Source organism: Coffea eugenioides, chromosome 2 (genome assembly GCF_003713205.1).
Source record: "Coffea eugenioides isolate CCC68of chromosome 2, Ceug_1.0, whole genome shotgun sequence".
NCBI classification, from domain to species: Eukaryota; Viridiplantae; Streptophyta; class Magnoliopsida; order Gentianales; family Rubiaceae; genus Coffea; species Coffea eugenioides.
In genome coordinates, this window is record NC_040036.1 from 76415961 (window position 1) to 76439951 (window position 23991).

The following is a 23991-nucleotide window of genomic DNA, read 5'->3' on the forward strand; positions in this document are numbered from 1 at the left end:
AAGGTCGAATAGAACTGGCATAGGGCAACGTATTCAATTTTGAGCTTCTTGTTTTCATTTTTTTTTTGTCAATTGTCATTTCTATTCATAAATATTTGAAATCTTACGTCAGTAAGTACATTAATGGCAATGGCCGAGCAAAGACCCTAAGGTAATATATAGGATGCAGTAATAGTGAATTAAATTAAATGAAAGTCTATGTAAAACATACATTTCTTTACTATATAAAATATGTTTTTAAGTCTAGTTATGCCTGGTGGATGTGATTATAATAGTAATTAGTGGATGAAAGCCCAACAGGTATCATATCATAGAGTTAGACATGAACATAATTCAATCCATTGACGCTTAGATTTGGACGCCTGAGGCTTTTGACACAGACAAGAAATTAATATGGGAGGGATCAACTGTACGAGCTCAGACAGACAAAATCAAGAAGCATGCTTGGATTAAGTATTACTCCTCTGAAATTTATTAACAGCAATGTTCCATTAATTCTCGGGTACTTGTCAGGTCCATCTCTGTGGCTAATTTATGGCTTTTCTGTCGGTGGAATCCGAATGTCTCGCGTGATTTACCCTTCACAGGAATCACAACAGCCAACAATTGTTTTTTTTAGTGTAAGCAAGAGGTCTCGTTCACCATTACACTCCCTCCTCCCGTACCACCTAATCCATCCCTCCCCTCACAGCGAACAATTGCTTGTTTACTGCTGATCAGGAAACTTAGACTTTATTTGATAATTTAATTTAGCACTTAAATTTAAAGGGTTCAGATTTTAACATGTTCATGGAAACTTAGACTTGTTTGATAATTTAATTTAGCACTTAAATTTAATGGATTTAGATTTTAACATGTTCAGATGAACATGTGTTCAGATGCGTTTGATAACAAAAATGGAATATCTGAATTTATTAAGTGGCACTGAATTTTCTAAACAAATTTATTCCAAAAAATAAGCGCTAAGCTATTATTCACTTATTACTTAACGTGATATATATACTCAAATGTATCATATTTAATACACACCAATTTAGTAATAAATTAATGAATTCAGAGTTCGTATTACAATCTCTCAGTTTTATCAAATACACCCTTTGGTATATTACATTGAGTGGCTTTGTTCTACTGACGCATTGCTATGCACTTGCATTTATAGCAAAAGTTCATGAAGCCCATTGATTAGTTGTTAAACATATGCACCTTTAAGTATTGGGTCAAGCACCCAAGCACTTTGGAGCAAATGAATTTGGGTATACCACCGAATATGGGACAAGGTTTGTTTCCAATCAGCCCTTACTACTTCTCGTTGGGCCAACACATATAAAAAGAGAGTTTGCAGCTTTTCAATCATCACAGTTCAGGCTTCCAAATCCTACAAGTCCGTGCTAATTGAGCCACTCCTGAATCTCAACTCTTTTTGGGTTTTAATATCCAAATTCCAGACAATGAAATTGAGCCATTGAGTTACAAAGTATTTTCAATTTTCCTTGAAGTTCAAAATGAACGGCAAAGTTTTTCTTTTTTTTTTTTTCCCACTCTCAATAAGAAACCAATTCAAGGATCAAGAACACTGGAACAAAATTTGATGTTTTAGAGGCCAAAAATGTAAAAACTTGCAAGTGATCAAACAAGAATAAAACTTGCGGGAAAACCGCACAACTTTGCAATTTGTATGATTTGCTCTTAAGTAGTACAAAGTTCCATTAATTAAATTAAATGGGATATCCTGGTCAAATCCTCAAACAACCACTTTTCCAAAAATCTAATTATGGCCCTAAATATATGTCAACAAGCATACAATCAAAACATACCCCAGAAAAGAAAAACCCAAAAAAAAAAAGAAGAAAAAGAGAAAAAAAAAATTTCAACATCTTTAGACCTCCTTCAAATTTTTAAGCAACTATATGTACTACGGCATCTTCTGCCATTGTCCCGTGCCACATTTCACCAAATTATTTAGCTCTTGCCGTTGGCCTCTTCAGTACTTTTTTCATCATTGCCAACGATTCCATTTCCATTTGTTGCTGTTGTTCTTGTCTTCTTGGCTTCATTCTGATCAGCCTGATCATCAGGTTCCTTGAACAATGGCACACCGCTTGCAGACAAAGATTGGGGCGCACACATAGCGTTAGTGCTCCAGCAGATACCATCTGCACTGCTGGAGACATTTTCCTGTTTGTACTTGTACCATGAAGCCCAGTACAGATAATTGAAGAAATTGAGGAGGCTCAGAATGGCCAAGAACCAAAAGAAATAATCCAAATGGTTCTCGTCCAAAAGTTTCCCATCTAACCATCCACGTTTGCTATGTGTTGTCCTCCTCGTAACAGAGTTGATGATATCCACGAAAATACTGCTCAAGAAATACCCGAAGGACTGTGTTAGCCATGTAAATGATGTGGACAGCGATCTCATCCCCACTGGCGCCTCTTTGTAGAAAAATTCCAGCAATCCCACGAGAGTAAACATGTCTGCAATGCCGAAAATCCCATATTGAAATGACAGCCAAACCACATGTACGGGCTTCCCGTATGTCAGGTCGTGGTTTTTCCTCTTTACTTCAACAAATCCAGCTACGGTCATTGAGACTACTGAGAGAACTAGCCCGACCCCGACACGCTGAAGCTGCGTGACCCCGGATGGATGGTTGGTGATCTTTCGGGCGAATGGGACGAAGAAGAATTCGTAGATGGGGATCAGGATGCTTATGAAAACCAGGGGAATCACGGGAACTGATGGTGCGGGTACTTCAAAGGAGCCGAGCAAACGGTTCATGTAATAGCCTTGTGTGACTGAGAAGGTTTGGAGTTGCGCCATACATGTGTTCAAGATGATTGTGCTGGCTATGATTGGCAACATTCTTGTCAGAACCTTAACCTCTTCGACTTGGGTAACTGTGCAAACTGTCCAGGGCGCTGGCTTGGTATTGCTGTCACGAAGTATTGCCGCCTTGTCCAGACACCTGATTCGATCAATAAAATCAAGAAACCATCATATGTTTAGATAAACCTTAGAGGGAATACATACATATATATACCAGGCTTGCTAGATTTATCATCAGGCATTAATCTGACCTGAATTGTTCAGTGTGCTGAATCTTTTGATCTGTTGAAATTGATGATTCTTTGTCCTCTGGCTCGTAAAGTTCTTCGGGGCTACTTGGATGTTGCAAGCTTCGGTTTTTAATTGCCACAACTATAACCTGTAACGCCAAGAGAAGTCAATTTTTCACTTAAACATGACATAGCCCAGAAACCAATTAATTCCCTTTTGCGCTTCAAATTGTGGCATTTCTTTAAAAATTAAAATTTTATCTTTTTCCGATTTTCTTCAAGTGAATGAATGAGGAATAACTTTTGAAAAGAAAATTGTGGTCCTCAATGAAAAGTGTATCTTAAAAGGGCAAAGAAGAAAACAATCATTACGGTCAAGTAGCATGTATAACATTAATAGTCATACATACCCAATTGTGGATTTTCAGTCATGCTTGGCTAATCTTAGAAAGAAATATGCGAATTGGCTATAGCAACTCCTCACTTTAATTAGCTGTTAATGCAAAATAGCAGTATATTTTAGCCTTTAGGAATAAGATATCCATGTCTTCACAGTGCCATCCTTTAGAATTTAGAAATACTAGCATTTTACAAATACGTCAATGCGAATTATTAGCATATTTTATCCTTTAGAAATCCATGTCATGCACAGCTCAAAAGCTCAAATGATGAACAAAATTTTAACATTCAATTACTAATTGGTGCAAACATGAAACAGACTAAAAATTCAAGGATTGCATATGCAATTAAAGGTCAGACCGGAAACTGTAATCAAGAAGTTAGACCCTTTTTTTTTTGTTTTTCAAAATGTGGGGCCGAATTCAAGAAATAGTACGATCAGACTTGAAAAATATCTACTATGAACTGATTGATTGCATAGAATTGTCTTGATTCAAAGGACAAAGAAGGACCTGTATAACTCTTAGGAGGGGGCTATCTCCTGGAAGTTGAAGGCGGTAGAAAGGCTTGCCCAACACAAGAAAAATAAAACCAACAAGGGTTGCAAGGAGGGATATCAGAAATCCAGGCCACCAATGTCTGTTAGTAGCCACCCAAACAATGATTGTGACTCCAATTGTTGCTCCCAAGGTAGAGCTGAGTAATAGAAAGTTGAAATAAGTGGCAAGAGCTTTGGATTCCTTTGGATCTTTCTGATTAAACTGGTCCGCACCTAGGGCAGGAAGAGCGCCCCTTACCCCACCTGTGCCCATTGCTACCAAAGAAAGTGATGCATAGAACATCACTGCTATTCTACCTGCTAAACAACTTGACTTCCCACAAGGGCTTGGCTGCAAATCCTTGTAACGAGCTTGAACCGTCATCAGCAATAAAGCCTGCAGGTATTAGAAACGTAGAAGTGCAAGTACATTGGACTTAAATGTCTCTTAAACTCTTAATTTTAAGGAATCATAATTAGTCTCTGAGAGGAATTTAGAGTTGAATGGTTATTGCTGATCATGTCAATTATCAATATGAAGCAATCAATGTCTTATGAAGAGGTATTAGAATGGTAGAAACATACCGCTAATTCAAATACTCCAAAAATCAAACAAGTTTTGAATCGGTTTATGTACGTGTCCGAGATAAAGCCACCAAAAATGGAAAGCAAGTAAGTTGAACCCATGAGGTTGGTGACAGTGTTGGCTGCTGCAGACACCTTGAAATACATTTGGAGTTGGAAGTACAAGACGAAGCTCACCATGTTCGCAACAAAACCCATGTTCTCCAATGACACCAAGGCTACATTATTGTTAAAACGACACTTAAAAAATTAGTAAAAAACATAGGTCGATCGATAACACAAACTAATTAAGGTTGTCCTAGCTGTAATTGATCGCCATCCCAACTCCCATGCGTACCATAAACAAACGAGGCAGCTCTAAATCCCCCTTTCCCTTTCATGCTCGATGAATCTTGATCAGACTTCATAGCATCCTCCTGTACAGATCACATGACACAACACAGAGAAAACTATGCGATTAAGATGATTAATATCCGATCATTTAACGATGGCATTCGTGTCCCTCATTAGAGATTGGAAGGAGAAGAAGACTCACCATGGCTGCTAGGACTTGGTTGAGTTTTTTTTCACTTAGCAGTTAGAGAGAGACCAACTGCTGGTGGGATTTGTGGTGATGGTGTTGGCAGGAGGGAAATGCATGTGTTTTTGAACGTATGCTAACTTATAATAAGGCTAAAGGGAGCTTTGTATATAACGTTCGAGTTGGACGTGCATCAAAGTGATTGCTAGCTAGCTAGCTCTTCCTTGTTTTCACATTCTCTCCAGTCTTTTCTTTCTTTCTTTTTTTTTTCTTTTTTATTTCTCTCTCTCCATGTTCACGATTCTTTGTTCATGATTAAGATATGGCTGGCAGCTGAGCTAAGTCCGTTGGTTCACTTTCACAAGAGACCTCAGTGGAAAAGGGAGATAGATATGTGGGATGTGGGCACTAGCCACCAATTACAGTTGTTTGTTTGATACCCCATATCAGGTATCTTTTTTTTTTAAATGCTTTCATTCAAATAAAGGGATTTCTTTTAATTTATTTTTCTCTGAAACATTCTCTATTTGGTCAAATTTAGGTCCATCTTCGTCTAAATCAATAGTAGCATTCAACTGAACAGTGAATAAATCTAACAGTCTTCGATATGTTCAAGTTTTTTTTTTTTTCTCAAATTAATATTGTCACCTCCAAATTCATAAATGGTGAACAATCTTATGTATAGTCATCATTGTAAGAATGTCCTGATAAAGATCGCAAAATTGTATGGTCGGATGATCTCTCCAAGATCTCTCAGTACATAAACTGGATCTGATTTCGATGAAGAATTGATGGCCTAACATGAAGGAACCAATCCCTTTCCATACTCATGTTTGTTCAGCAATCCCTTTCTCTCCATTTCTGCTTGGTTTGATATTTTGAAGTCAAAAGATCTTGTCTTCGATCACAAGAAAATGACTTGTTTAAATTTTGTGTATAAACCGTAACAACTTCTCCCCGAAGTGTAAAAGTATTTTACACAAGTTCTTTTTACGTCTCTTGCACTAATTACAAAATTTAAGAAAATCTCTTTGGATTGACCTATTTTTCACAAACTAGATTTTCAAATATAATGTTATATTAATACACAAACATAAACAATTCTAAAAACATATAATCCATACAATATATTAAAAACAACTCACAACTATACAAAATAAAATAAAATAAAATCCTACCACCCTTTTCTTCTTCCACCGACCACCACCACCACCACTTGCCGCCACCATCACTACCACCCCGTCCCTCCTCTTCTCTCCTTCCCCTCCCTCTTCCTTCTCCTTATCCTTCCCACCCTTCCTTTCCTCACCTCACCCCAATTTGGCTGTGATCTAGTCATGACTAGATGCAGATCTAGTTGGTCGGGACAAGATTTGCATCTAGTCGCTACTAGATAAGGTCAGAATGAGGGAAGAGAGGGGTGGGGTTTGCGAGGGAGGGGAAGGGAGGAGAGAGGAGGAGGGGTTAGTAGCTGTGATAGGAGGTGGTGGTGTTATTTTTTTTTTTAAAAAAAAAATACTCCAAAGGAAATATAAATTCTATAAATACCCCAAAATACATCTCCACAACACCTCTAAAAACACTTCAATAACATACGATAAAAGTTTTCCACATGTATTATTACAGTAAAATTTTTTAAAAATGTTCTAAAAAACAGCTAATCCATGCATCCATACGGGGCCTATACATAACAAAAAACACACACACACACACGTACACACAATTTCATGCGCACAGATATACTTGTTTGCACACATTTACAGATGAAACAAAATGTATACATATTTGCCCTTCAATGACTTGTGTAGAATCACAATAATATTAACATTTTCAAGCCCCTATTGACCTCCACTCATAGTCTCATTCCTTTCCTGTACATGTTTGGATTACAGTTTTCTAGAGAAAATTTTTTACGTTTTTTATGAATATATTTTTCCTTTGTCTTTCAATGCTATAGTACTGGACTAGACAGAAAGATTTTTGGCCTAGTGGAATGAGATGCGTGCACATAATTTAAATCTCTATTTATGTAGGTACCATACCTGTGTGCCAAAACGACACCTATGTGCGGACAAGGTTAGGGATGGATGAAACATGAGACCCGTTATTGTCAATAATTACTCAAACATTTGAATGAAGGTAAAGTGATCGAGCATGATATATGACCAACAACTATTGGGTGTTCTAGACCATCCCAAACCATCTTTCATTATTTGATATTGGGACCTTTGAAAAATCAACAAAACAAACAAACAAGAAAAAAAATAAGAAAATGAAAATAGCAAATCTTGTTTTGTTCTTCATCCACGTGATCCCACCAAAGGATATAAGATTACATCCTTTTTCTTCGTATATTAATCTAAACTAATCCTAAATGCTTGCAAGTGAGTGTTACATCTTTGCCATTGCAACAAATTAAGCTAATATAATCTCTAAATTTTCTCAAGGTTTGAACATTAGGCGACACATGACTTGTATCTCGATATTTTCAATCCATTGTGCTTTGAATTTGAAAAGAGTGTTTTGATCTCTAAAAAAAAAATCTTACACTCCTTGTAAAATGAACATTTTTTCTTCTACTAAACTTTGTTGGCGTTTCCCGGCCGGGAGTTTCTGGCTATTACCGCAAAGCTACTTGGCAAACTTTGATTGCTTCCCGGATACCATCAACTTTTGCAGCAGGTTGAATCTTGAATTTATATGCTCAACATTACTTTTCTTCTTAGATTTGAATATCAAGTATTAATCATAGGATGGTGATTATGACATTTTGTGGGTTTAGTGGGAAGATTGATTCCTAATTTTGTATGGTGACTTTGTGATCAACAAGCAATCTTTTTGGTAACCAGAATAATTTTAATATCAGGACCCCCCTACTAAAGATGTGTCCAAAAAAGATTTGAAAAGTTTCTAATTGAAGTCAAAAGGAGAACAATAGCTGGACATCGACCAAATAATTGAAGAACTAGACCCGCGATGCAAGATGCACACATGCAATTCATTTAACCCGGTAGAACGACATCTTGTATACCTACATACAGAGTCTCAACCTGTTGGGATCCAAACGCGGAATATACGACTAGCAAATTCCTAACACGACTCTATTAATCCGTCAGTCTACGTTCCTCTTGAAAATTTTCTCCTGTTTCATGCCATGTAAGTAGCAAGTCTTGAAATTCTTCATCAGATATAGTATTCCAGTCTTTGTGGCTTGCCCCAGTAGCCAAGTTAAACTTGAATTGATTGCCTTATCCAGATTGTGGAGGAAGGGATCGTTGAAGTAGGGACATTTAAGTGCAATGGATTTAGCACCTTTAGCGCCCACCTCTACATGGGATGTCTATTGTCACAAAAGCTATTCCCTAAAGAAGTTGTTTGGGGCCAAAACATGAGCACATACAGGAAAAAGCTAATGAAATGAAAGGATGGAGAACTAAAGTAGCTCTTCTTCTCTCATCACTCTGGACCACCTTCAACCTAAAATGGATGTGGTCTTAACCTTTCCTGTATTAACAAATCAAATTATTATCCATTCGTGCAACTATGCAAGTTGAGTAGTCTCTTTCTTTCTTGGGCAAACAGGAAAAAAAGGGCTCTCCTGTAATCACAGGAATACATGCACCTCCTTTTTGTTAGGAGGATGATGCTGATCGATGTTCATCTTCTTCTTAAACTAATAAATACAGTAATCCACAAATCGCATTCAATGGATCTTTGTGATTTCGAATATAAGCAAGTTGAGAGATTGAGGTCAATAGCTATTTGGTGCTTCAATAATTCAAACTCATATATATATTTCTAGAACTTAAATTACGACACATTGCAGACACTGTAGTTTTTTAACCCTTCATTATGACAGTATAAAACAAGATTATAAAGGACGAAATCAATTATAAGATAATAGCTATGTGAGATAAAAAGGTGATTGGAAATGTGTTAATGGAAAACGTAAAAATTTTCTGGGGAAAAATGGCTTTCCAAACAAAGCTAAGTCACGTCAAAACATGCATGAGTGAAAAATATGTTGTATACAATTGAAAGCAATGACAACATATAAATGAGCAGATGCAGCCATAGCATTGTGAGTTCCATATATGCCAGAATGATGGAATCTGCCTCTTGTGACTCAGTTAAGGACAATCTCACTCTCAGCCCTTATTGATATCGTCATCACATAGGTGCTGGAGTTCTTGGTCATGCTCTTATCTGCTTGATTTTCACATAGAAAAGCATATTTCATAGGTTTATTTACTTCAGTTATATCATCAGACATTTGGGGTGGATGACCTGTCTTTTGTGCAAATGGTCAGATGGAACAATGTACATTCAGGCAGCTACTGCAATTCTTGCAGGTACTAAGGTAGTTGGATGTAGCTTTAGTGATAAATGTGCAAAACAAAAACGGTCTGCTATAACAGATAATCCAACTCACTGACATGTACACCTGCAATTATATATGATAAAAAAGTTTTAGGCATTTATTTGCTTTGACATCTGTACCTGGATCTTGAAACTGCAATTCTATATAAAAAGTGCTGTCAAAACAGAATCAGATGCCTCTTTTATCGAGCAGCTTTTACACATTGAAGTAAAGAAGATCTTTAAAATCATCATTGCCAATTCATGATCTGGTGCAATGACTAACATGTTATTTGTCTATTCAACATTGTACATTTCTAATTGGATTGGCATATAATTCGACAAAATCTTACAGATCAAAATCTTTGTTAATTTTTAGTGAAAAATCAAGTTGTGCAGAAATGTAAGACTTGAATATTCTGGTCATCAACAATGGTAGACTATTAAAACGGAAAAGATAATTAAACTGTTGATCCAGGATTCCACCTTAAGAAAGAAAACCTGGATATCATTAGGATCTAGTACCTGATGAACCTTTTCATGCCTTTTACTTTTCAGAAAGCAATCCACAACCAGCTTGCTCTTTGCTTCTTTTTCAATTCTCTGAGTCATTCTTTTTTTTATTCCCCTCTTCGGAGTTCTGTCGGTTGGAGGAAGTTGGATTATCTATTTCTCTGCAAACTTGTGCATCTCAAAAAGAAAAAACCAAAATGGGGAAATATGGTTCTGATCAAGGAACTTTTACTGCGCCGGAAAGAAGTATTTTGTGTCAGACCTTAAAAACCAATTGTGACAATCAAAGAGACAAAACTGAGCTACCCAGAATCAACCTCAGACTTGAGCAAATGTAAAATGAGACAGTCTATCTGCAGAAGGCACTTTCAAGTCAGATTTGTTCTCTCTCACTGCCATTCTAAACTATGAACCTGGAAAAAGTACACACACAGACACATATATTCCTGAATTTGTTTTTATGAAGAATGCTGTCAACAAAACCGAGTACAAGATATATAAAAATCCAAGCAAATTAAAACTTAGTTTTTAAGCCATGCAGAAAATCGAAAAAGAAAGAAATGAAAAACCAATGGATATGAGGTTGCAGAATAATGGTTGATTACAGTTTTTAACAATGAGGAGCACATCAGGGGATGGAATAAGGATTAGCTGCACCATGGTAAAGAAAAAAGGAATTTCGCTCGTTAGTTTTTTCCATGGCAAATCCTCTCAAGAAGTTGGACCCATCAATCTAGTGCATAAACATCTAGCACAACAATGATCTTAATCCGGTAAAGAATTCCATATCCTATCATGTGGTCCAACAATAGTAGTTGTTTTTTTTAAGTAGAAGTACTTCTTCTTCACCCCACTAACATGCGCAGGCATCCCCACTCTAGTGATGCATCTTATTATAGCTTAGCACGTTTTAACTTTCTTTCTGTGTTTCCTCATCCAGAATCCACCATGATTTTAAGAGATTGAAGGCCACAAGATTTCGAAATTTCATTGCCCTCACTTTCCACTAACTTTATCTTTATCAACACAATTGATCAAATAATGGGCTTTCCTCCTGTAGCTGCACAAACTTTTGAAATTAATATTGCTCCTTGCGGTAATAAGATTTCCTAGTGACATGCATATAATTGGTTCCTAATCATGAATAATTTCCATATAAACTTTTGCTTCTGTTCTTTTGCTCACTAACAAATCTTGACAGGTGGGACGAGGACACTTGCATCAATAATGGTCATTGTTACAGTGATCAATTCTGAATAGACAGTAAGAAAATGCCAAGAAAATTAGGCAACATATCACTGTATTTAAGAACATCAGGGTAGTCAGATTCTCAATAATAGAAGGTCACATGAATGCATTAAAAACAACAAGATCAATTTGGCAATTAGCTATGAAACTAATATCAGTCGACTATGACTTGATACAATACATTGACAGACCTAATAAAACAGGTGCGGGAAGTGTGTGAAGAAATTAAGGATCAGGGCTCAGCACAGCACATTTAATTTTTTTTCCTCCCAAATCATAAATGAACTCTGTAGCTCCAAGTAATGGCATACTTGTTGGATTAATCCCATATCGTTTCGACTTAGTTATACGTGTGACCTCACCCTTGAGTTAGCGTTTGAGTTGGAAAGGCCCAATAACACCAAATACTCCTATCAGAGTTCAATTACAACAACTTCTTCTCCCGATAAAGAGCCCAATAAGTCCTTCCAATTAAGATCCAAGTGTAAATAATCCACAATTCACAAAGGAAAAATGTGCAAAAATGAAGAATGTATAGAGAGGTATATGTTTTCATACACATACAATTTAATGACGACACTCATAACGTTCGATGCTGATAGCCGATAGGTGACATGAATTTCTACAAGATGGCATACTTTGGCAAAATGAAATAGACATGACAAGAGGAGTCTCTGGCACTCCTAAGACCGAAAAGGAAGAAAAGATTGGAATAAAGGTGATCAGAGAGCACATGGAGATTCCAAGCATATGAAAGCTGGTTCATATTTTGGGAGAAGAAAAAAGAACTAATTCAATTACATGCGAGAGGAAATGAGCACAGTTTATAAAAGCTGATTCATCTCTTGCCCATCCTTGTAAAGCATTCTCTCTTTTAAGTACTGATTCAGAACATATAGCTGATGTAACCTTGTACTCGACCCAGTTCAGAAAAGTGCAACAAAGCCATCAGATAAACACATGAATTTCTTTTATTCTTCAGAAAGATGGGGCTACTGCCCTCACTGCTGTCATTTTGCTTCTCACTCCTGTGATTTTGCTTCTTACATATTTTGCCTTTTTCAGCTTTTGATCACCTCTACTATGTATTAATCTGTGTTGCCAAAGAGAACCGGAATAAAGAATCTCTCCCCTCCCAGTGCTTTACCATGCTCTGATAACATTTGTTAGTAAATTAGTTGAACGAACTTTCTGTCCCTTTCTCTTCGAACATATGTATAGCAATTGGAGTAGATCTTAATTTCAGTATGAAAAATGCCTTAACAGGTTCTCTTATTTAGACCTAGGGGAGGTGAAAGAAGAGGGTGTTTTCTGTGGACTTGGAGGCCTCTTTGACCTTGAGTTCCAAGGGTAAAATTATCTGTCCCTCGACTAAAGATTGGTTCTTTCGAACATCAATCATCTATATGAACCTTCGACGCTTCTCAAAAATCAAAGTAGAAGAAGAAGAAGAAATTCGCACCTATAAGTTAGCAGCTACCCGAGTAGAATTTTTTTCTTTTCACCGCAGATACATAAAATCCTATTGGATCATTCCTGATTAACTAAGTTTTCTTCAGTTGCTGAGTGGAGCTAATCCTATGGACATCTTGATCACTTGATCAACATAACTTCAAGTTTATTTAGCAAATCAACCATGTTAGAAATTGGGAAAATTTGACCAGGCAACTGGAGGAGCTCACAATTATTTGAAACTTTCCATTTGGCTACAATAGATCCTGTAAACTTGTAGTCAATGTAGAATGGCATGAATCGTCCCCATTTAGGACAGGAATATGAATTTTTTTGGAGTATATCCCATTCGCAAACCACAGTAGCTTTCTGAACCTGTTCCCTTTAACTTGTTTTCAAAGAATTGTTTGCAGCCTTATTGTACCAGTGCTTTGAGATCAGACTGATTGCTGTACTGTGTATTTACCATGTCTAAGGAATCTCTCTCAACTCATGATGCTCTTGGTAGGTTTATATGCTGTACATAGTCTCGCCGAAAGAAAGTTAAAACCCCAGTAAAAGGTGCCTTCTCCTATTGAATCATTTTTTTTCTTAATATTTTTTATCCATCGTTTTCGCCTGTCAGTTGCTATGGTTTAAAAAAGGCCCAAGAGCCGAGCTGCAAGTCCATGCAAAGACACTGATCTACCAAGTCACGCAGCACAGCCAAACACATTTGATTTGCCTGCTAATGTATATGTTGTCATCCAAAAGATTAACATGGGATGGGAGATTAAAGACCCTCTTGAATGTATCCACATTGTATTCTACCATAAGAACTGGACACATAAGCAGGGTTTATTTTCTTCTCCTCCTCCTCCTCAATTTTATGAGTATGCAAGTCTAGACCTCCAGGACAGTTGAGAATAACAACCTAAAACTACTCCCTACTGCAGCTCTCTATTGCATATCAATAATACCATGCAAAACTATGCATTCTATTGCATAATAATGCAAAACTATGCATTCTATTGCATTCTAATGCTCATTAAATTAGAAAAACTTTGGAATAGATTGCCAACTGAACTCAACTCAAAGCATTTTTTTCCAAGAATCAGACCTAGACAAAAATTTTTGCTAACAAATGGTATCAAGGTAAAAAGCAGATAAATTTCAAAGCCAAGACTTCTAGAGAAATTCTCTTTTAACCTATACCTATTCCTTTTAAGGTAAGGTAAAGGGTTGGGTTAGACAGTAATGTGGGGCAAATTCCCACTTTTATAAAAAAAGGGAGAATTATGAGATTTAAGGGGCGAAGAAGGAGAAGGAGATTAGAACTTAGAATCTTTAAATCTTAAAATTTTAATCTTAATCACTAGATCAAAATCTTGCTTCTTAAAACAAATGTTGATTATTCAAACAAAACACGTATGTGACATGAAAACTGTCATGATACCGCTTGCCTGCAGAATTGGGCTTGTTATCCTTAGTTCGGCCTATTATTACCACTTAGAGTTCTCATTCAGCCAAGAGACCAGACGCTACCATACACTAAAAACAGGCCTCTGTCAGATATGGACCGGCCTAATGGAATAGAGTATCACGAAAAAGGACAAACAGCCGAGTTAACGCTGCATATGAATGAATTAGGTATTTTTGAAAAATTTAATTATAGTGATAGATATAATTAACCTTTATTGTAGATAATTAAGTGTTCTTAAGATGTTTTGAGGGTGTTTTCAATGATTTATTTTGGGATTTTTTTTTTCAAAAACAACCAAAGGAAGTTTGTTTGTTGATCATCTTCCACATTGCATGAATAAAATTTCATACTATTTTACTTGACCGCCTGCTCATGTGAAATATAATTCATCTTGAAAAAAAAAAATCAAACTCTTAATAAAATATTTTTCTACATTTAAGACTTGGCCCCTACCTAGGCCTGTCAACGGTCCGGGTCTAGATCCGGATCCGGCCCGGATTCGTGAAATTATTGCGGGTATGGGTAGGGATTTAATTCTGTTACCCGGACCCGGATTCGGATCCGTTTTGTCAAACAAAAAATGGGTCGGATATGGGATATAGTATTCCGACCCTTATTAGACCCGGATTCGGATATAAATTGATTAATGATTTAAAATATATATTTATCAATATAATTTGATTAGGGTGGTGTATTTGAGTAAAGTCAATTTGATTTATTTTCTTATTTGATTTTTTTTGTATTAGTTAGAAATTAGTGTATAAATATATTTTTTTCTCATTTTTATTAGAAATTATAAATTTTTATAATTTTTTCGAGTAGACCCGGACCCGGATCCGAGACCCGTCGGATCCGGATCCGGAACATAGAGTAGAAGATCCCGTCGGATAAACGGGTCGAATCCGGATCCGATTTGATATGCCGAATCCGGGTCCGGAATAATGAATTCCGACCCGGACCCGGCCCGTTGACAGGCCTACTCCTACCCAAGAATCCGGACTCCAGCATTGGTACTGCTTATCCGGGGCTATGTTTGGTTTTCTACATTTTGCGCTCATGTGAAATCTTAAGAACTCTCCTTTCCTTGTTTCCAAGATGACACTACTATTATTCTCTTTGTCCAAAATAAGGATGGACACACATAAAATTTAGAGATAAGGAGATGTAATAATGATAGATCATAAGCGGATTAGTAGTACTTAATTAATATCTTTTGAGTTTTTCTAACCTGTGTCCTACAAGCACCCGTTAATACACATAATATTCACCTAAGTTACCATATATATACACACATACTAATCATTATTATCCTTTCTTATATATATATATATTTTTTATTTAATTTTACCTACCATTTCTTGTATTTATTTACTTCCCTTAATTAATATTATATTTTCAAATATATAATACCTAAAATATATTTTAACGGACACTCAATAGATAGACCGATATTTTTTGACTTTCAAACTCATATTTTCTAACTTTCCTATTTTCCTAAACCTAATACTATCGAGTAAATGTCTTAGGTAAGTTTAGTAAATGCATGTTTCTAGTACTCCAATAAATCACTTAAAATGCTTCAATAAAAAAATAATCACTTAAAAAAAAAGTTAGAAAGGAGAAGTGGAACCCGGAGTACTAATTACTAATTAGAGACCAATAAGTCAAGATTAATCAGAGCCGGTCAATGACAGGTCGGGGAAAGAATTCAAGTCGGTTAAATTCAACTGACCCGTTGGCCACGTATAAAAGGCTAAAGAGGCGGGAAGAGTTTCCTTAAAAACCCTACCTTTCAGGAGTCGCTCAACAGAGGATTTCTCTCAATTTTCATCCCAATTTCTTGCAAACATGGGCATAAAGGTTGGATGTCGATCTAATTTCTGTCAACTTATTCTGCGAATTGATTTCTTAATTTTGCTTCATAACTTTCTGTTTCCTAATTTTTCCTTTGAATTGTTTGCTTAGGGTTTAACGAAGCTTTTAGCGGATAATGCTCCGAAGGCGATGAAAGAACATAAATTCGAAAGCTTCTTCGGCCGCAAAATCGCCATTGACGCGAGCATGAGCATTTATCAGTTCCTTGTTTGTACACTAGCTACCCCCATTTTTGTTGTTTCTTGGTCTGGATATAAATGCATTTGGCTAAGCTTAAAGCCTTAAACTTGCCTTGTAATTAATGAAACTGTAGATTGTCGTTGGGCGAAGCGGCACTGAAATGCTTACTAATGAAGCTGGAGAAGTTACTAGGTAACTCACATTTTACATTTTTTTGGGACAATAATGTGCCGAAAACAGAAAATTAGCAAATTAGTGAAATATGCAGAGAGAGGTCTTTGGAAATTTTTTTTTGTCTGTCGTTCATGCTAAATATTTGTTGAATTTTACTCTTAAACAAAAGTTTACCAGTCTTTGGTAGTTATAACTGTTTATTGATGTGGTTTTGCGTTGTGTGTTTTAAGTCATTTGGTAGGAATGTTCACGCGGACAATTAGGCTTTTGGAAGCTGGAATTAAGCCAGTGTAATTTGTTAATCTTCTCCTTACTGATTTTTGTGTTTCTTTTGTTTTATTTGGTCAGAAGTTTATTACATATGCTAAAACTTGTTATTGCCTTCAAATTTTAGCTATGTGTTCGATGGTAAGCCACCAGATTTGAAGAAACAAGAGCTTGCTAAACGGTATTTTGTATTATACTGTTATTCATGTTGCTTGTGAAGTTTTTTTTTTGAATGAATGCTCCCTCCCGGAAATCAAAATTTGTGACTCTGATATGGATATGCAGTTTTTCTAAGAGGGCAGATGCAACGGAGGATCTAGATGAGGCTGTGGAGGTTAACATAACAGAACTATAATTTTGCCTCCAATCACCCTGCCAAAGAAAAAAGAAAAAAAATTCTTGACTTTTATACTTTGCCCTTTTCATAGCATCATTCTAGTATCTTGTCGTTTTAAGAGCTGAATTCTCCCCCACAATTTCTTCTTGCAGACTGGCAACAAGGAAGACATTGAGAAATTCAGTAAGAGGACAGTAAAGGTGGGCTATTAACATTTTATGGTTGTTATATGGTGTAGAACGGTGTTGTCAATCTGTACTTATTTGGTCTTTGATCATTCTGCTGTTTATGAAAGTTTCCAACCCTTTTCTCTGGCAGCCTATAGCAGAGATAGTAATAAACAAAAGAAAAAAAGGAAGATTAAATACAGAAATCATTCTTGAGTTTCACAATTCAATGCATTTGTTAGAAAATGCCAAGCTTTAGATGAGGTTGTAGTCACTGTTGAATCCAGGGAATGAAATACTGATTTATTGGGTTCAATAGCCGAAGTTCAATTTGCATAGATTAATTGTTTTTGAAAATCCCAATGAGTAATAAATGCATAAAGCCCTTCCACCATACTGTTCACTGATGAGATTAGACAGGTTGTCACAGAGGAAAGTGTATACACTTCTGATAATATAAATTGCGAGTGTACAACAGTATTGTGTACCTACAGCAACTATTGAAGTTAGAAGCTCCTGTACACAATTCTCAGAGTTAAATCGATATTCAGTATCAATAAGAGCTAACCAATTCTTCAATTAGGTGCTTATGCATCTATTTTTAGGGTTAACAGATGATATTTGTAATTGCTGATATTCTTGTCCTTTCTTTTAAAACAAGAAGATCTAAACTCCTTGAAGTATATAGTTAAGCATGTTATCAGTTTCATGTTGATTTTGGTTGTGTAGGTTACAAAACAACATAATGAGGACTGCAGGAAACTCCTTAGACTTATGGGAGTACCTGTGATTGAGGTGAGCCAGTGAAACAAAATATTTCTTCTCTAAATTGATGCCTGCCAGTTGCATATATGTGCTGACTTTTCTCCTAAGAGCACGACAAGTTATATCTTTGACTATAGTGCCTTCCACTCTGTTGTTATGTCAGGCCACTTCAGAAGCAGAGGCACAATGTGCTGCACTTTGCAAATCAGGAAAGGCAAGTATCTTGGTCTTAATGGTGGTCTCACAGCTTGCACCAACATAACATCTTTGGGAGTTAGTTTTCTTTGATTGTGTCCTTCCAATATATCCATTTGTATATTGCTTCCTTCCAATATATCCATGTGAACACCTTACATGGAAATGATTAGAAGGAACAGGAATTAATGCTCTCTTTGTTATGAGATTGGAAAGATCATACATCTGTGAATGTCAGGTTTATGCTGTGGCCTCTGAAGACATGGATTCCTTAACTTTTGGAGCTCCAAAGTTTCTTCGACATCTAATGGACCCTAGCTCCAAAAAAATCCCTGTGATGGAATTTGAAATTTCCAAGGTATCAGAATCCCGCTTTACAAATTTTCAACATTGAGACATCAACTGATGTACTTCTCTACAGGTTTTGGAGGAGTTGAACTTTACCATGGATCAATTTATAGACTTGTGCATTCTTTGTGGATGTGATTATTGTGACAGTATTAGAGGTAATGCACATTTCACTGATACCATCATTGTCAGGCTTCACACATCTCATTGATACCATCATTGTCAAGCTTCTTAGAATTTTTAAATTAAAATCTGGGTTTCTTCTGTTTGTTTTGAAAAACATATCAGAAAGGAAAGCTTAACATACTTCAGACAAAGAATTTTTGCTGGAAACATGAATTCATGAATGTGACTGGGAGGTTTTGACCTAATGAATGTTTTGACTTCACAACTTGCACCTCTAATTCATGTATCTTGACATGAATGTGACTGGGAAGTTTTTGCTGGAAACATATGCATGTAGGAAGATGGATATTTTCTGGTTTGCGCACTCTAATCTTTCTCTTGCTGTAGTAACATCACTTTTAAAATGCTTTTGTTGTTGCCAAACTATGGAAAATCCATACTGTGGGAAATGGGCATATCTTTCCTAGAATTTGTCTTAGTTTAAAGGGAAATGTGCACAAGAATTCAACTGAGAAGTTTGTAGATTTTTGTTTAGCTTTCTTTTTCTTCATCTTCCTTTTCAATAATTTCACATGGATATCTAATATATGAGCATGTTGTGTGCATCCCTGGGCTATCTAGGAACAAAATTGCATACTTATATTGGGCTGATTTTCAATGCATCAGGTATTGGTGGCCAGACAGCCTTAAAGCTCATTCGCCAACATGGCTCAATAGAGAGCGTAATCGAGAACATAAACAGAGAAAGGTACATATTTATATTGTCACTTGAAACTTGTCAAATTGTGGTTTCAGGAAAAACGGAAAGCCAGGAGAATATGTTATCTAGATTTTGGATCTTAAGATATAGTTCTCATTTCCTAGATCTCAAAGTTTGATGTTCTTCATTTGCATCATGTTCCTTAGTTGACTGCCTTTCACTTCTTCCTGCATTCACTTTACAAGCGGTTGCATTTGACTTTGCATATGCAATTGAAGTTCAATTTCACCTGTTATGTTTCAGATACCAAATCCCAGATGATTGGCCATATCAAGAAGCTAGGAAGCTCTTCAAAGAACCAGAAGTTGTCACAGATGAAAACCAACTTGATTTCAAGTGGAATGCTCCAGATGAAGAAGTGAGTTACTTCAATTAACAATTATAGATTGGTCATTATTGTCGTATATATCTATTTATTGATCAGCTTAGGGATTATCTTTGGTTTCAGGGACTTATAAACTTTTTGGTAAAAGAAAATGGGTTCAGCATCGACAGAGTTACAAAGGTATGCTTATGATGAGAATTTGGTTGCTTATGTTTGAATTCAGTCTTCAGAATTTGTGTACATTACAAACTCAAATGTTGATTTATTCAGTCAATAGAAAAGATCAAGGCAGCAAAGAACAAGTCTTCGCAGGGGAGGTATGGAACTGACTGACTGATTGGTAATATTGTTGCTTTAGTGAAATCATGACTTATTAGTGTCTTTCTTGAGCAGATTAGAATCATTCTTCAAACCAGTTGCTAACACATCAGCGCCTCTTAAAAGAAAGGTATTATTCGGCGTTGAGACCATTTGTCTGTTGCTTGTTGTCCATGTAAGACCTTCATTTGGCAGTCCCACAATATTTTTCGACAAAGAAAATCATGCGCTGGCAAACTCAATGTGATGTTGTTCTTGTTTTGTCCTTTATTCTTCTGCTCCTCGTGTGGCTGTATGAGCATGTTTAACTTTGGTCTCCTAATACTTTTGCTTAAGATACTTGGTATTGATGCTCGACATCAGAGTGCTGCACTTACTGGAATTAATTTGGAGTAACAGTAAACAAAATACCTCAAAACAGTTGTTAGGGATCATAATTAATATACTAATTGTACGTTTTATATCTTTTATATGTATTACCTCAAGTTGGTCTGATATAACATACCTAGAAACTAAAAGCCCAAGAATTCAGTACTTTATTCTGCAGACCACCTTTTGAGATCATAGTGAATCATTCTTTGATTATACTTGCCTCTCTTCATTGCTTCTTCAAAAAAGCTGAAAATTAGATATTTTGTTTGAGAGTTTTTCTTCGGATTGTAATGTCATGAGTTTACTGTTGGTTACAGTAATCTCTTATGTACTGGTTCACAGGAAACCAAGTGCATCCTTGGATCTCCTAAGTCTCAAGTCAATCTTAAGATGATTTTTGGGAAAGCAACTCTGAAATACAGGCCCAGGGTCATTGGCCGCTTTGGCCTGCCAACTCCGAATATTGGCTCAAAGCAGTCATTGCTTTTAGCAGGAGTTGGCTTCTTCGGCACGTGAACCTGAAAAACCTTGGTGAACTTAGCTCTTGACTATTCTCTATCTTTATTCTTAATCTATAAATAATTTCTGAAATTATGTTCAAGTAAATCATATTTGTGGTCAATATACTAGTACTGATTGCTATAGAACATAATGAGTTATAACTTGCATAATAGATGATCTGCTTGTTAGATTTAAGAATTTTATGAGGAGAGAACTTAGAGTTGTAAGTTTGAGGCCAAGGTGGGCCAGAATAGTGGGCAGTTGTATTATTCAGGAGCTGACATTTAGGAAACAAAAAGGGAATGAATCATCAAAAGAGAAAACTATACAGGTACAAGACTCACATTTTCTAGTTGAAATTTGTGGTTGAGTAGAGGCTTGCGCTCATTGGCCAGCTCTCTGCATCACTTGTGGAGTTAAGGACATAAAAGACAAACTAGCAATTTGCAATCTCAACTTTCTCTTGAAAGGCTAAATGTCAACCTGGTAATAGCCTTTAGTTCATCTGCAAATCAAATTTCTTTTGCAGTTTCAGTTGGGAGAAGCCAGACACTTTATGCTGGATACCAGTCTCTTTTGTTGCCAATTTTCCACTCTCATTGACTGATTGATCCTCGTTCTTGATATTCTTGAAATAAAACAATCGCAGGCGGTAAAATGACTTGAAGGAAGCCCATTGTAGTGCACAGATAGATTTGAACAACTATGGTTGCAAATTCTTGAGCATTTTAATCAGGATTTTGATTCTGACATTTGAGAGAGTTGTTGCTAGGCGGTACCTACCCATCAAATAGTATTCCATCCTTTATTTAGTGCGGCCAATTCTGGCCTTATGGTTTTTGGAAACAGTGGCTCTGTCTTTGGAATTTCTATCAAGTGTTCTTGTAAGTTGTGGGACATGTATTTTTTGTAGCCATGAAATTGACATATGGGAATCTGAATGCTGAAAATTTCTTTTCCTATCCCTTCAGTTTGATAATTTCTGTGTTGACTTTACCAAAACATACATAATACCGTCCTCAGTACGAAATGATCGCAAATTTGTTTCACCTTATGAAAAATTTTCCTGTTTATCTTTTCAAGACTATTCATTTGCTTTCATTTCCCAACTTGATCACAGGAAGCAGCGGAGAAAATTGAAAAGGAGAATACAAATAAGAAGTCGAAGTCTGGTGGTGGAAAGAAGAAGAAATAAGTCATTTTTTTCCTTTGAAGTGCCAAATTGGTTTGTGGAGCCAGTTCTATGCTGGCAAGGTAAACTTGTTTACAACAATGAACATTAGTAATTATTTCTTTTTTGTTGCTTCTTAAATTTGTCACATCTTTGCAATGAGCAACCTCTTGGTAGAAATGTGAGTGTGCTACTGTAGAAACATCTTAAATCTATTGTTTAACTAGAATACGTATACATATCTTTGCGCGATTTATTCAGAAAAGTAATTAGTATACTTAATAGCTTTAACTGGAGAGTTCAAATTGTGGGTCTATGGAAATTGGAATGTGTGTGATTTCTTTTAAGATGCTGTTTAAGTGACAATAAACTTAACTGGATAGAGTTTAGACATGATGACCGTGAAAAATTAGGATCTAAATGGATCCTGGTATACATTTCTTGGATAGCTGGTGAAATAGAAATGAAAGATCAACTATCAAGTCCAAAAATTCGTGTAATGTCATGCTTCTTGATGAAGCTTTTTGCGTCATGCCTTCTTGTCTGCACTTAATTATCATATCTGCTGTTGTGCTTTCCACTTACCATGTGAATTACACCAATCTCTTCTTTCCTTCCATGTACTCGAAAATAATATCCTCTCCTGTTAATTCCTCTCTGTGCAAAGCATGCTTGGTTCAGAGCATTCTTCATCATTGGCCGATACTTGCAGTAGTCTTTGTGTTATTGCAATTTGTAGTTCAAGATATTCCATTTTAGGCTCTCATTTCTATAGGATTGGACTGAAAACTTATTATCATGATTTGGCCCACAATTTTTCCTCTTTTTTTTTTTTTTGTTTGTGTTTGTGTGTGTGTGGGGGGGGGGGGGGGGGTTGTTTGGGTGGTGTTGGAATTTTCCATTTTACTGTGATTTGGTTTCTGCAGGTGAGGAATTTCCAGATGCCGCAACAAACTTGGGATTTCCAGATGGTGTGACAAACTTGTGTTTCTTGTTGTGCTGAAAATGTCCGTCAATGAGATGTGTAATATGACTGCAGGATGATGTGTCTCTGGATTGGTAGACCATTTTGTCATCTTGGCTTTACTTCTAGTGTACAGTTGTTCACAATGTCAGAGAATTTCGTCCTCTAACTGCTAGTCCTTTTGAATATCTATCGAGAATTGAGTCTAAAAATTTTCATACCAGGAAGGCAGTTGCTGTAGCCATGTTAAAGACAAAATGATTTCCTCGCCAAAATATGCAAGTCCTAAGTTACGAATGGAGAAATGGCATGGTCCTTGCACGTGGCTTCTTCGCAAGGTCAATACGCACAAGTCCAGGAGTCTTCCAAATTTTTGTTAATCAGTAATCTAATAACACTAAGAATTTAATGCAAGTCAGGCATCGATTTGTCTGCAAAAGATTCTCTTCACTCGTACCAGGGGCGTACGTACTTTAGCTCCGTCTGTTGTTATGCACACGGGCTCGAAGGGTTAAAAGTGGCTAAGGTGGATAACATAAGGAGAGCATCGCCATGGATTAGGAGAGTTAGCAATAAATTCCAGGTACTTGCTTTTAATTTCCTTGGATTACGATCACTTGATAATTGTCATGATGTGCGGCTCTATCACACGGAAGACAATCTGAAAGCAGTCACTCCTTGAGGTACAAAACCTTATGAGCTCCTTCAAGGCTTCAACTCAATTGTCAATCGAACCACCATGGGTACTTTGGTGGGGGGGAAGTTTTAGATGGAGTTGGTAATTAGCGTACTCAACCTGGGGAAGGAGGTGAGATGATTGATGTTCATATGTCGGGTTACACTTCAGCATTTCATGAGAATGATACGTACGTACTTGGGGTAATTCTCTCTCTGGATACATATTGGCTTCTGATGCTGCTGCCATTGAACACTGATGTCTTAGGTCTAGAGTGTAGATAAGCCAGCACTTCTTTGTTCTGATCTATTGCTATCTGATACTATTTGATAAAGAGG

At 36.6% G+C, this 23991-nt stretch overlaps 2 protein-coding genes across 4 annotated transcripts; one reads left to right on the top strand and one right to left on the bottom strand.

Moving 5' to 3' along the window:
* Positions 1-1637: 1637 nt before the first annotated feature.
* Positions 1638-5343, bottom strand: LOC113762236 (protein NRT1/ PTR FAMILY 4.5-like). Of its 2 annotated transcripts, none has more exons than XM_027305600.1 (6): positions 5114-5343; positions 4916-5027; positions 4579-4796; positions 3968-4390; positions 3078-3205; positions 1638-2965 (listed from the first exon to the last, which is right to left on the bottom strand). In XM_027305600.1, the coding sequence occupies exons 2-6, from the start codon at positions 4983-4985 to the stop codon at positions 1960-1962; spliced, it is 1845 nt and encodes a 614-aa protein (XP_027161401.1). In that variant the 5' UTR covers positions 4986-5027; positions 5114-5343; the 3' UTR covers positions 1638-1959. The 2 variants fall into 2 exon arrangements, with proteins under 2 accessions (XP_027161401.1, XP_027161400.1); XM_027305599.1 differs by having other exon boundaries at positions 4916-4994; positions 5114-5342.
* A 10584-nt stretch (positions 5344-15927) lies between these two features.
* LOC113764129 (flap endonuclease 1) lies at positions 15928-23274 on the top strand. Of its 2 annotated transcripts, none has more exons than XR_003467485.1 (18): positions 15928-15992; positions 16098-16214; positions 16321-16379; positions 16592-16651; positions 16756-16809; positions 16914-16962; positions 17118-17165; positions 17862-17927; positions 18061-18111; positions 18331-18450; positions 18514-18598; positions 19233-19314; positions 19570-19684; positions 19775-19831; positions 19922-19968; positions 20045-20099; positions 21963-22096; positions 22940-23274. XR_003467485.1 is itself a non-coding variant. In XM_027308192.1 (18 exons), the coding sequence occupies exons 1-17, from the start codon at positions 15981-15983 to the stop codon at positions 20855-20857; spliced, it is 1251 nt and encodes a 416-aa protein (XP_027163993.1). In that variant the 5' UTR covers positions 15928-15980; the 3' UTR covers positions 20858-20872; positions 21963-22043. The 2 variants fall into 2 exon arrangements, 1 of the variants encoding a protein (XP_027163993.1); XM_027308192.1 differs by lacking the exon at positions 22940-23274 and adding an exon at positions 20684-20872 and having other exon boundaries at positions 21963-22043.
* Positions 23275-23991: the final 717 nt, after the last annotated feature.